At 37.9% G+C, this 14,501-nt stretch overlaps 1 protein-coding gene across 2 annotated transcripts in view; it reads left to right on the top strand.

Moving 5' to 3' along the window:
- LOC149279484 (ecto-NOX disulfide-thiol exchanger 1-like) overlaps positions 1-14,501 on the top strand; it is a 114,609-nt gene that overhangs the window by 56,925 nt on the left and 43,183 nt on the right. For both annotated transcript variants that reach the window (XM_089501109.1, XM_089501110.1), the window contains one exon: positions 10,725-10,831. In XM_089501109.1, the coding sequence (XP_089357235.1) occupies positions 10,725-10,831 (107 nt within the window). The remainder of the gene's footprint in view (positions 1-10,724; positions 10,832-14,501) is intronic.

Here is a 14,501-nt window from a genome sequence, read left to right as displayed (position 1 = left end):
ATGCTCATCCTCTTTTAAACATTATATAAGTTTGCTTTTTGCCTCTCTTGCTGGTATTGTCCAGTACACTAGTACCTAATTCACCCATAGCTATGATTACCCAATAATCTGCCTCTAGATGTGTATCACCAGTAGTATTGTGCTGTTGGGAATTGCATTTGATGTCAACCTAACCTGCTGAATGAAAGTTGTGTCGCATTATGGGCTAATAACAGATTTAGCCTGGTGTCATTTAACCATTGTTGAAAATCCATTGCTTTGGGTTGCTATAACTCACAATTACATTTTAATAGATTCACAGTTAAATCTGTGAATGGAAACTTAGAAACAGGGCAAACATACTCATGGGATATAAACTTGCTTTTGAAATAAACAACAATCTGTTGATGTGATACGCATAGAAGGTTCAGAGACTTTCTAAGATTCACGTCACAAAACGAGGATTTTTTATATCTTTTAGATCTTTTATACAGCATGAAAATTGATTGTTTATAACTGGGAACGCTCAGGGTTTGATCCTAAGCTTCCACTCGCCCGCGTCTGTGGCTTGCCCGGCCCATTTTAGCTCTGACCACACCCCCATGCATTGCTAGCCCTGCCCCTTCAGGAGGGAACGTTTCCGGTAGCCAGGTATTTCCAGGTATGTATATGTTGTGCTAGCATTTTAAATAAACTATGCCTTGTTATGATATAACTTTACAAGGAATACGTGTCATAACTGCAAAGGTTTCTTCTCTTCATCCTCTTAGGGGGCCCCTTAGACCAGTTGGGACCCCTTAGCAGCTGTTTTATCTGCTTATGTACTACATCTGCTTCTGCAGCTGTAAACATGATTGTCTTAACAGAGATGGAAAGTATTTGGGATTGTCCAACTGAGTAACGTAAGCTCGTCATGTAGAAGCTGCCTTTAATGCTGTATCTGTACTTCTTGAACACCCAAACCTTTCTTTTATGCACTTCTAGTGTTAAGTTTCATTTTCTTCCTCATTCAAGGGGTATATAACGTTTTTGGGAGGGGGGGGCACAGAGGGTATTTATTTAATCTATGCTGTTTGGCTTCAGGTTATTTGTAACATAAACTTGAGGTTGGGGAGTTATGGAGTGCTGCTCCTTGGTTCTTGGGTCCCTTCAGGTTTTTTTCCTCCAGTTTCCTCTTTTCCCAATAACTGTTCCATCAGCTAGTTTTTTCCTCTCTTGCCTATTCAAAAATATAATTTTTTTTGTTCTACTTACTTATCATTTTGTCCCAGAAGAATAAGTCCTTGTGGCTCCAGGGACATACGATATATGCTGGCAAAACAGCTGCTTATGTAAACTTTTTTTTTTTTTTTTTTTTAAGTTAGCCTCAAGTCATTGGATTCTTGCACCTTAGACCAATGTACCCATCTCTGCACACCCCAGGAAATACCCCATACAATTTTATTGGTATATTTTGGTTTATCGTGTGCATTAAAATACTCAGCTCAGAGAAGAATTTAGTTGTGGTTTAAGCTTTGAAAGAACGGTATTTAAGTGTGAAGTAATGCAGGAATCCTAAGCATGTCATTTATCTGGATGTAACAGTCAAGGATAAGCTGCAAGGTAATTATAGCAGCTGTATTTTCAATAGATTAAAGAAAAGTGAGAAACAGGAAGTCCAATTAGCTCCACCGCTGAGGAAAGAATAACGAAAAGTATTGGAAAGAAAAAAACCATAAAGAGACTCTGCAGATGCCCTTCGTATTCTATCTATCCTGTTTAAGCTGAAATCTATTCTAGCTGGGATGTAGCACAAAAATGTAGTCAAGCACCTTTGCCTCTCAAAGTCCATGGTTGTTTATTTTGGCTCCAGTTGCCAGATAAAATTAAAGGTAGCCCACTCCCTGTTGTTTTTGCCAGCTACAGTATTCTTAAAGTTGAAGAAGCCACAAATGGTAGTGGATTCTGCCTTATTTGCTACCAGATTTAGAAGTTGGCTTGGCCTTCATTCATCACCATGTTGAAAATTAGATAAATTACACTTATAAAGTAGGACACAACATTTTCTGCACATTATATATATATATATATATATATATATATATATATATATATATAGCTTTATATATAGCTTTAATTTAAAAAATGGTGGCAAGAATCAACAATAATAAAGCAGAACTTCTATAAAATAGTACAACTTACTACAAAGCTGTAGACTTTAATACACTCTCAATCTTGTTAAGCAAAAAACCTAAGCAGTTCTGTTGTTTTTATGATTTTCCGCTAATGGTTTGTTTGTTTTTAAAAAAAGCTTTTTCATTACCTATCATTACTTTTTTTGTCACATTACACTCAAACAAAAAGAATTTAGGCAAACATTTACATGAATAAATATTTTTTTTTCTAATGACAAAGTCATGGAATTGCTACATTTAGTGGATGGAACTGCTCTTTTAAAGTCAGGGGATTTTTCACACATATTTGTGAGGATACAAAATAGAATGATCCTGTGTTGTAGCTATTTTTTGTTTTACAATACATGGTCCGAGGTTCAGTGTTTTTTTTTTCCAATCAAATTTGTGAATAATGGGGTATAGCGCCTCAAGAGTAACAGAATACATGCTTTGGTTGGTTGTTCTAGAGCACTGATGCTGGGACGCTTTGAAAATGTCTTGCTTTCTATCTTAACCAGCATGATGTCTTGGTGGGGCTCCCTCTTTATTGCCTGAGAAATCAGAGATACCCACCAGCCATTTGTTTTTCTTGACTTGCTCTTCCAGAGAATCAGGTCAATGACAAATACAGAAAGGCAGCATCCTTCATTTGACTTCCTCATTCTTTCTGGACATTTCTATTCAGCTACGTATATTGAATGCACCTGGAATTTTTTTTAGGACTGCTCCTCGATGGAAGCGTGAGGGAGGGAAAAGCCAAGTAGAGAAGGAAGAGTTAGTGAGTGTCGTAGGGACTAGGTAATCAGCTATGATTTCCAGAGCCTCTGACACAGTTCTTATGTATAATGGTGCCAGCCTGAGCAGACCTATTCAATATGGGTTGGTCTAGTTGTGTAAATTTAAAAATAAATGAAGGCCATTCATAAGATTTCCTTTGTGGCTACATGTAACAAGACTGCCGTTTATATACAAGGATCATTCCAGTGGTTAAAACCTCTGTTGCTGTCTCTTCGAATGAGGTTTAAAATATATGATGCCTGACTGCTCCTCTACCGATGCATGCTTTTCTTCCTAGTGCTTGCAGTTCCTGAGACATTCATCCATGCTTTTCACAGTAAGTTTATAAGTATTAGTTTCTTCACTGGGCAGGATTGTAATCTGAGGAACCAAATCTAAAATGGGACCTAGCAGCCAGAAATGATCTCATGCAGAAAATGTGTAGTTTTCTAGTGCTGGCAGTATAGAGATGACCTCAGATGATCCTGCTCTGGCTGAGCTTGGAATGAAAAGAAGCCATGTGCTGCCCTATAGTTATTAACCTTGCTTTCCTTTAACCCCTTGATGACAATTGCCGGTGCGGGCACGTCACGGAAAAACATGTCGTTAACGACAAATGACGTGCCAGGACCGTCATTTGTTAAAACGGGTAAAAAAAATCGATCCGTGATCGATTTTTTTACCCAAACGGCGTTGCTGTAATGCCTCGACCTCGAGGCATTCAGCAACGCCATGATCGGAATCAGGGGCCATGTCTGGCCCCTCCCCGGGGCGTCAACATCCGCCATACAATGTATGGCGGCAGACACCCGTTTTAAAAGCGTTTAGGAGGCGATCAACGATCACCTCCTAAACTTAAATGGTGTCGCTGGAATGCCTCGATCAGGAGGCATCCAGCGACACCAAACACTTACCTCTTGATGGACTGTGACCGCTCCGGAGAGCGGTCACAGCCGCAGCTGCCGGGGATCTTCGCCATGAGCAAGATGGCGGCGGCCCGGGAAAAAAAATAATAGACGAAAAAGTTCGCTAGACAGTCTCCTGACCCTCTAGAGAACTCTGGCTCCACTTGCAGGTTGAATACAGGTACTGCATTCAACCATGCAAGTCAATGGAGCCCAGCTTTCTAATCACAGTGTGATTAGAAAAAAATAAATTAAAAATAAAATAAAATTAATAATCATTAGAAAAAAAAAAGTAAAAAAACAGTAAAATGTAAAAATAATTTCCCTCTGATCAGGGGAACCTTCAAGTTGAAAAAAAATGTTAAAAATGTTTTAAAAAAGGCAAAAAAAAATTAAAATATATATATATAAAAAATATATTTTTGTGAGCAAGTCCTAAAATTAGCACATTAGCTTAAAACAATTCTCGCATGGAAAGAGTTAAAATACTGGCATATTAAATGCCCATGGGGTGTCTACTTTTAAAAAATGTATGATTTGATGGGGTAAATTGAATTGGCCGGATTCAACAATGTCCCAATTAAGATGGCCACACATCTAATTTCCAATTAGAAAAATGCACACGTACCAAATGTGGCCTTTTAGTTCCCCCCAAAAATGACAAACCCATGCATGTGGGGTATCACTGTACTCAGGAGATGTTGCTGAACACATATTGGGGTGTCGTGTGACAGCGGCATATACCAGGAGCTGTAAATTCATACATAAAGTAGGTGTGTGTGGGAAAAATACACACACAAAAATACTACTGCAAACTTTGAAAAAATGCTGGTGGTAAAATGTGTGCATGCAAAGAGTTAAAATACCAGCATTTAAAATACCCTGGGGTGTCTAGTTTTCAAAAATATATGGTTTTGTTGGACACACTGAAATGGCCCGGCTCAAAGATGTACCAAATAGGTCATGGGCAGTGGATCCCCAAATGCCAAAGTTCAACATTGAAAAATGTGCATGCCCCAAATGTGGCCCTTTTGTCCCCAAACAGCCAGGCAAAATCATTCATGTGGGGTATCACTGCGCTCATGAGATGTTGCTGAACACATATTGGGGTGTTTTGTGATAGTGACATATACGAGAACTTTTTAATTCATACCTGAAGTAAAATGTGTGTGAAAAAACAAATGCAAAAAAATTACTACCACAAAGTTTGACAAAGACTGGTGGTAGATATGGTGCATGGAAAGAGTTAAAATACTAGCATTTGAAATACCCTGGGGTGTCTAGTTTTCAAAAATATATGGCTTTATTGGGCATACTGAAATGGCCCGGCTCAAAGATGTACCAAATAGGGCATGGGCAGTGGATCCCCAAATGCCAAAGTTCAACATTGAAAATGCGGATGCCCCAAATGTGGCCCTTTTGCCCCCAAACAGCCAGGCAATATCATTCATGTGGGGTATCACTGCGCTCAGGAGATGTTGCTGAACACATATTGGGGTGTTTTGTGATAGTGACATATACGAGAACTTTTTAATTCATACCTGAAGTAAAATGTGTGTGACAAAACAAATGCAAAAAAATGACTACCACAAAGTTTGACAAAGACTGGTGGTAGATATGATGCATGGAAAGAGTTAAAATACTAGCATTTGAAATACCCTGGGGTGTCTAGTTTTCAAAAATATATGGTTTTGTTGGGCACACTGAAATGGCCCTGCTCAAAGATGTACCAAATAGGGCATGGGCAGTGGATCCCCAAATGCCAAAGTTCAACATTGAAAATGCGCATGCCCCAAATGTGGCCCTTTTGCCCCCAAACAGCCAGGCAAAATCATTCATGTGAGGTATCGCTGTACTCAGGAGATGTTGCTAAACACATATTGGGGTGTTTTATGATAGTGACATATACCAGAACCTGTTTATTCATACCTAAAGTAAAGTGTGTGAAAAAACAAATGCAAAATAAATGACTACCATAAAGTTTGACAAAGGCTGATGGTAGAATTAGTGCTTGGAAAGGGTTAAAATACTAGCACTTGGAATACCCTGGGCTGTCTAGTTTTCAAAAATATATGACTTGATGGGGTAAATTGCATTGGCCGGCTTCAAAGATACCCGAAATGGCACATGGGGGGAAGAATTACCAGATTTGGAAAAAAAGGCTTTGAAATAGCAAAACGCTACCTGTACTTTTTGCCCCATAATGTGTAGAAAAAAAACATAAAACTCAGGACAAATAGTAGAATCTATTTACCAGGTTTTTTCATTACCTTTTATAGATGAGTAAAAGATTTTTCAACTAAAAGTTATAAACAGTCATTTTTTTCTACATTTTTCACCATATTTTATACTTTTTTTAATAGTAAATAATATGATACAATCAAAACAATGTCATCTAAAGAAAGCCCTTCTTGTCCTGAAAAAAACAATATCTAATGTGTGTGGGTTCAGTAAACGGGAAAGAAGAAAATTACAACTAAACACGAGCAGCGCAGAAATGTTAAAACGGCCATTGTCACGAAGGGTACAAAAAGTAAAATCAGCCTTTGTCACGAAGGGGTTAATACCTTAAAGCTTAAATTAAAAATGCTAATTATAAATCATGTAAAGCTTTTCAGATCTTTACAAAATGTGCAGTTTTGTCAGCAATTCTTTTTAATGCACATAACTATCATGTTTCTGATATTTGCCAGATAACATAAGAATATAGCTATGAGCCATCTTGTTGCTTTTGATAGGGGCACCGTTCTCTGGTTAAGTAACAACCATTTAGAAAAATATGAAACCTAAACATGCATCATTAATAATAATAAATAATAATAATAATAAAACAGTAGCAGGCACAGGGACTTTTAGTGATAGTGAAGGTCGCAATACTCTCAATAGGTTGAGGCTGTCATCCTCTTACCCTATCATTATATTTTAGGGAGAGGTGTTGAAGAACTTGTGATCAGACTGTTTCCCACTTGTCGCTTTGTAGCTAGGGAGTCTCATAATTGCATAAACCAATTTGCAAGGCACAAACATGGCAGTATCGACAGTTTATATCAGCTGTGCAAATCTTCTGAAGTGTGTGACGGTGCACGTAAATGTTATTTAGAAAATATAGCCAAATCTTATTCAACTGGTCAGGTAGAAAATAATAAATACAATTGTTTAGTTTTAGCTGAGAAAAGAAAATATATAAGAATATATTCGGTGTGTATGAATATATATATATATATATATATATATATATATATATATATATATATATATATATATATATATACAGTGAAGGAAAAAATTATTTGATCCCCTGCTGATTTTGGACGTTTGCCCACTGACAAAGACATGATCAGTCTTTAATTTTAATGGTAGGTTTATTTGAACAGTGAGAGACAGAACAACAACAAAAAAAATCCAGAATAAAGCATTTCAAATAAGTAAAACAATTATTTGCATTGTGCTCAGTAAAATAAGTATTTGATCCCCTATCAATCAGCAAGATGTTTGGCACCCAGGTGTCTTCTATACAGGTATAGAGGTGAGATTAAGAGCACTCTCTTAAAGGGAGTGCTCTTAAAGGGAGTGCTCAGCTTGTTACCTGTATAAAAGATATCTGTCCACAGAAGCAGTCAATCAATCAGATTCCAAACTCTCCACCATGGCCAAGACCAAAGAGCTGTCCAAGGATGTCAGGGATAAGATTGTAGACCTACACAGGGCTGGAATGGGCTACAAGACCATCGCCAAGCAGCTTGGTGAGAAGGTGACAACAGTTGGTCCGATCATTCGCAAGTAGAAGAAACACAAAATAACTGTCAATCTCCCTTGGTCTGGGGCTCCATGCAATATTTCACCTTATGGAGTTTCAATAATCATGAGAATGGTGGGGAATCAGCCCAGAACTACACAGGAGGATCTTGTCAATGATCTCAAGGCAGCTGGGACCATAGTCACCAAGAAAACAATTGGTAACACACTATGCCGTCAAGGTCCCCCTGCTCAAGAAAGCGCATGTACAGGCCCGTCTGAAGTTTGCTAATTAACATCTGAATGATTCAGAGGAGAACTGGGTGAAAGTGTTGTGGTCAGATGAGACAAAAATCAAGCTATTTGGCATCAACTCAACTCTGGAGGAGGAGGAGGAATGCTGCCTATGACCCCAAGAACATCATCCCCACCGTCAAACATGGAGGTGGAAACATTATGCTTTGGGGGTGTTTTGCTGCTAAGGGGACAGGACAACTTCACCGCATCAAAGGGACGATGGATGGGGCCATGTACCGTCATACCTTGGGTGAGAACCTCCTTCCCTCAGCCAGGGCATTGAAAATGGGTTGTGGATGGGTATTCCAAATGACCAAAAACACATGGCCAAAGCAACAAAGGAGTGTCTCAGGAAGAAGCACATTAAGGTCCTGGAGTGGCAAACGTCAGCCCCGAAACCTTAATGACTTGGAAAGGATCTGCAAAGAGGAGTGGGACAAAATCCCTCCTGAGATGTGTGCAAACCTGGTGGCCAACTCCAAGAAACGTCTGACTCTGTGATTGCCAACAAGGGTTTTGCCACCAAGTACTAAGTCATGTTTTGTAAAGGGGTCAAATACTTATTTCACTGAGTAAAATGCAAATCAATTTATAACTTATTTGAAATGCGTTAGTCTCTCACTGTTCAACCTTTAAAATTATAAACTGATAATGTCTTTGTCAGTGGGCAAACATACAAAATCAGCAGGGGATCAAATACTTTTTTCCTTCACTGTGTATGTATATATATATATATATATATATATATATATATTGTAAAAGGGTGAAGCCCTATTAGTCCAGTAGACACGATGTCAAAAAATAGAGTATTGCAGAGTATGCGGTGATACCTTTTTTATTGGACTAACATAATATTAAAAAGACAAGCTTTCGAGAGTTATCCTCCCTTATATACACTTGTGGCTTAATATATGGATTATGGTTTTAAGCAGGGCCGGCCGAAGACTTAACGCCGCCTGGGGCGAAGTTTAAAATGCCGCCCCCCCGCCGACGCCGGGGGGGGGGCGGCATTATCTACCCCCCCCCCGGTACTTACTCTTAAACAGTCCTGCGGCGAGTCTCCCTGTGCTGCCACGGTGCCGGCTTGTAATGCTGAGCGCCGGAAATTCGCGTCACTTCCGGCGCTCTGCATTACAAGCCGGCACCGAGACCGAACAGGGAAACTCGCCGCAGAGGAGAGAGAGAGGGGCGCCGAGCGGGTAAGCGAAAATCACTCGGTGCCCCTCTCTCTCTCCTCCCCTTCAAAAAAAACAAAAAAAAACAGCTTGGGGCGGCAAAGTGCCGCCCCTTCTGAAGTGCCGCCTGGGGCAATTGCCCCAGTCGGCCCCATTGTAGGGCCGGCCCTGGTTTTAAGGGTTAACATGTTTTAGTTGCTAGGAGTTAAGAATTGCCTTGGAAATGACCTTGAATCATGGTGTCCTTTCAGAAGTGATTATTTTGTGCCCATTAGATAGCGTGCTACTGCCCGCTTCCTCCTGCTATTAATATTGTATGTAAATATACCAGTGTACATCCAAGTGGGAACTATCGGAGCGCAAGTAAGCAAAATTACAAGATTTACATATTCTATGCCTCTGTTATTGAAGGCAGTAACTGGTCCCTCTGAAATGTACGATAAATGGAAATAGTGTAGGTGTAACATCTGCGTAATTCAGACAGGGTCCTGGACAAATGTAAAAAAAAAATAAAAAAATCAGTATGCCCATACCACCAATTAAATTGCAGATTCTCAAATCAGCTAAACATGTAAACGTTAAAACATATTGAAAATCTCAAAATACCATTCACATCCTGTACAACGGCTGTGCTTACATAAGGTGGATTATGTTATATCTCTGAAGGACATTTATATTGTTGGAATAAACTTTCTCATGGATTCAGCTGTTCTCCTTTTGGCGCTGATTTTGCATCGGTCCTAAACTAGACGTTTCCTTAGGATGAGATTTAAGGTTACACAATATTTATCTGTGTTAATGAATTTTTATATACATATAAAGATTTTAGCTTGTGTGACGTGTTGACACCCCTCATGGACTAGTGCCATATGGATTATTTTAAGGGGGGAAAAAACCACATGCAAATCAGTGTATGCATTCTCATTTTATCGGAGCTAGAGAATAAAAATCCAGTCATTTTAATTTTTCCCCTGCTTGGTTTTATTGAGGCAGGAAGCATACTTAAGTACATACTACGTGTGCTGTTGAGCTTCCATTGAAATTAATGGGATCTCAGATCGCATTAAAATCAGTAAGCAGTTTGTCTCTCATATGAGTTGATGGTCGGTCAACTGCATGCATTCTAGCTCAATGCTTGGCTCCCATTTATTTTAGAGGAACCATGACCGTGTGTGTGGGACTTTAATATAGTTAAATAAAATACAAAACAGAGACTGGTGTGTCCATTGACTGGTCTCGCTAATAACATGTTCGTATTTGTTTCCCTACAAGATTTGGTGCCTAAACAAGCTTTCTATTGACCACAAGCAAAGTGTATTCTAGAAATGATGTATTTAGTTTATATTGTAAGAACAGCGTAACATGAAGGTCATGTGCCATGACTGTGTGAATGTAACAAACCTTCCACACTAGTTGTCAATACATGATTGTTATTGAATGGTGATTCATTCACAAGTCATCTGTTAGCTAATCACCGATTTTAGTTTGAAATTTGTACGTTTTGTAAATGAAAGTATTGGACGCTTGAGGGGGACAGCATTAATCTCATGTAAGTACAAAAGGCACATAAATGGGGAACTATGGATGATGTCCATGGACATTATATCCATAGAAACCATGTGCCTTTCTTTTTCTTTTTCTTTTTTTCTGGAATGACCACAACATAAATTGCTTGTCTTGTTTGACTTCCTTGTTCACTAAAGTTGAGCAGATTGTGGCCGTTTTCAACGCTTCCAGCAGACAAAAAGCATGGGACCATTTCTCGAAAGCTCAACGCAAGAATATTGACGTTTGGCGAAAGCATTGTGAGGTGGGTGCTTCTTTCTTTCCTTTCATCAGTCTCATCAGTAAAAAAAAAAAAGGAAAAAGTGATTGTATATTTCTGGAATGAATGTCAATGTATGTGCTTCGGTAGGAAAACAAAAAAGGTGGGTTTTATTGGCATTTACTCAATGCTGCACACAGTTTGTATGTAAAATAAAAGATTTCTGTGGTACGATGGATGGACTAGAAGAAACCACCAAGTTCTTCAACAGGTTTGTGTTTAATTTGCCACCACTTATTTTCACTGTCTATGTAAGGTGAACATTCTGAATGAATGTTTTTGAATTTTATAGAATACTGTGCTTTGAAACCTTCAAAGCGCTTCATTAAAAGCACGGGCAAATTATTAAAGATGCAATCTTATCTACACACAAAAAATCTCTATTTCTAACCAATTTATTAAACCAATCCTAAGATTATCTTAAACATGGAAAACCGTTAAATCCTTGGCTCCGCAGGCAGGCATCTTTGGAGAATGAAATAGTACTGTGACTGCAAGATCGCTGGAAGTATTTATGGAATGTATACATGTTTAGTTTATTTTGTTTATTTTGATTAAGGTATTGGTGGTGGTAGAGGAGACCACCTCTAAGATGGTATCTATCCCCACAGTAGTAAGATTGTACCTTTTAAAGCTTGTGGTTAGCATGATTTACACCTGTGATCCCACTTTTTGGAGCGTACTCCATTTACATATGTTTGTAAATGCATGCTGTTTGTCACATTAACAAATTTCAGTACTTTTTGTTATCCTCTTTACTTTTTTATTACGGTCACCCAATTTCAGTTTCTTACTCAGCAAATGCTTTAAATATGAACCTGGAGTACAGCAAGTAAGTACAACATCTTTTGATTTTAACTGCTCTGTTTTGTTTTAGATTAAAGTCAAATGCGACCTTCCCTCCCATGTAAATGCATTGTTCGCACACATTGAAGGCTAGAAATAGTTTTTCCTACTTGTGAAATAAATGGGTTATGTTACAATTAATTAAGATGCTGGATATTTTTGTACAGGGGTAAAAGTCCTACATAAAATTCTATTCTCATACTCATATAATACATACATACAGTCTTAGCATGTGTAATAGGTTGTCACAGACCTGCATAGAGATCGCAGCGTCTCTGTGCCTCATCGGAGGGCAGGATATCCCCGCAGGGGATATCCTGTCCTCCGATGACCTTCCGGGTTACGTCAGCAGTGACGTAACCCGGAAGGGAATGCCCGATCGTGCGTTTGCAACTGCGCGATCTCGCGATCGGGCACTTTCACAGTGTGATCGGTGCAGGGGATCGCGGGGAGGGGAGTGAGAAGCCATCTCTCTCACTCCCCCTCCCGTCCTGAAAGAGAAAAGCAGAAAAAAAAAAAGTTAATTCATTTAAAAAATAATATTAAATAAATAATTAAAATAATAATATATATAATACAAAAAACATTTATAATGTGAGCTGTGATGTCATTGTGACATCACTGGCATGTTCAGGAGGTCCCTAGGAGGACCTCTAACCATTTCTGTGTAAAAATATGTAAAAAATAAACAAAAAAAATAAAAAAATGTAAATAAAATTTTTTTTTTTTTTAAATCTATAAAAAAAGATAATAAAAAAATTATTAAAAAACCTTACTTCCCATTGCCCTAGCATAACATCTAGCCAGTATAACCCTTCTGCCCCCGTTCACAACCCCCAAACCCGTTAAGCCTTATAGTATGCTCCCTGGTGCTGGGAAAGTCTGGAAAATCTATATAAATTAGGTATTTCTGAAATCAGGACACCTGAATTAATAAACTTGGAGGGGATTTTCTATAACTTTACCTAATTTTGTGAGGATTCAGAGGGAAAATGTAAAAAAAAATGTGTTTAATTTTCTAATCTTCGCTAGTTTTTACTAAATTTCTCATTCTAAATTTTCAGCTAATCATCCAACTATGGTATCAAACGAAAGCTCTATCTCTCCTTGAAAAAACAATATATTGTTTATATGGGTACACTATTCCCAGGAAAAGAGAATCATCGCTAAACCGACATACCCCAAAAATGGCAAAATTGGTCTGGGCTTTGACGTACCAAAAACCCCTGGGATTGAAGGGGTTTAAGAGCATTGATTTTGCTTTGATATTGGATCTTTGAATACTATTGAATGATATAATGAATATACATATTTATTAACTAATAGTATACACTATAAAAAAGACTGAAAGGCAGGTTTTGAAGCTTTTATCAGTCAGTTTATGCTAAAATATGAAATAACGCACACACAGCATATGGAATGAAAATTAATTTTAATGTGTATGTATATGGTGTGATCGGTTGACATGGCAGGGAATATCTTTAATAAATTATATATTGCTTTTCTCTATATGACAAAAATATAGATCTATCATCTTCCACTAAAGACACCATCTTATTTTGAACAAATCCTTTATATCCATTTACATACACTTCATATTTTCATGTACTAGATTTTCAAAATAATAAGCTAACAAGCCAGTTTCATTGTCCCTTTCTAAATAATTGAAATAGTATTTATCACCAGATTTCTAATTTACACAGTTATGAACAGCACACCTTTTATGGGTAGCTTTTAATCCTAGATCAACTATCTTAAAAGTCTGTATGCATAAACTACATAATGGGATTATCACTTTTATAACCTATTAATACTATGAACATAAACTCCATATAGCCAGTTGAGTGTCTTTCAACTTTTTTCATGTCAAGGTGAGGCTACAGTGACAAGAAAAAGTATTTTTTTTTTTTTTATTAGAATTATAATTTATAAACTGTGATCTGACCTAAGTCACAAGTATAGACAAACACAATGTGCTTAAGCTAATAACACAGAAGCAATTATAATCTTTCATACCTTTATTGAACACATCGATTAAGCATTCACAGTGCTGGTGGCAAAAGTAAGTGAACCCTTGTATTTAATAACTGGTCAAACCTCTTTTGGCAGCAATAGGCTCAAACAAGCACCATGTTTTCATGTGGGTATGCGGTGCCCTTTTTTTACACCATACGTGTGTTCTTCCCCAAAAATTCAACCTTAGTTTCATCAGTCCATAAAGCATTTTCCCAGTAGCATTGTATAGCTTCATAGTGCAAACAGTGATGTTAAATTGGAGAGCAATATCTTCCTCTGTGGTGTCCTGCCATGGACTCAATGCCTGTTTTGCATATGGTGGACTAATGAACAGAGATGTTAACCAGTTCCAGTGATTCCTTCAAGCCTTTAACTGTTACTCTAGGGTTCTTTTTTTACCTCAATGAGCATTCTATGTTGTGCCCTTTGAGTTTTCTTGGCTGGGCACCCATTTATATAGAAAGTAGCTACAGTGCTAAATCATCTCCACTTATAAATAATTTGAGGGGTTTTTTTTATGTCAAAGTAGCTCTAAAATATACCACCAATTCCGTTTTATTGATTTGACTCCAGGTTTGCTAACACCTTACTCCAATTAGCTTTTGTTGAAGTGATTAGCCTAGGGGTTCACATACTTTCTTGTATTCAATATGGAGAAGAACAATACAATAATGTGTGTTTTATTAGATAAGAATTTCTTCATTATTGTAACATAGATGATGATCATATTATATTTAAGACATGTTCATACATACTTGCTGGTAATTCCAAAGGGTTCACTTACTTTCTCTTG

The sequence above is a fragment of the Sceloporus occidentalis genome, unplaced genomic scaffold (assembly GCF_023333645.1).
Source record: "Sceloporus occidentalis isolate IW3139 unplaced genomic scaffold, rSceOcc1.0.p SCAF_164, whole genome shotgun sequence".
Taxonomy (NCBI): Eukaryota; Metazoa; Chordata; class Lepidosauria; order Squamata; family Phrynosomatidae; genus Sceloporus; species Sceloporus occidentalis.
This window is presented reverse-complemented; position numbering and strand designations above follow the sequence as displayed.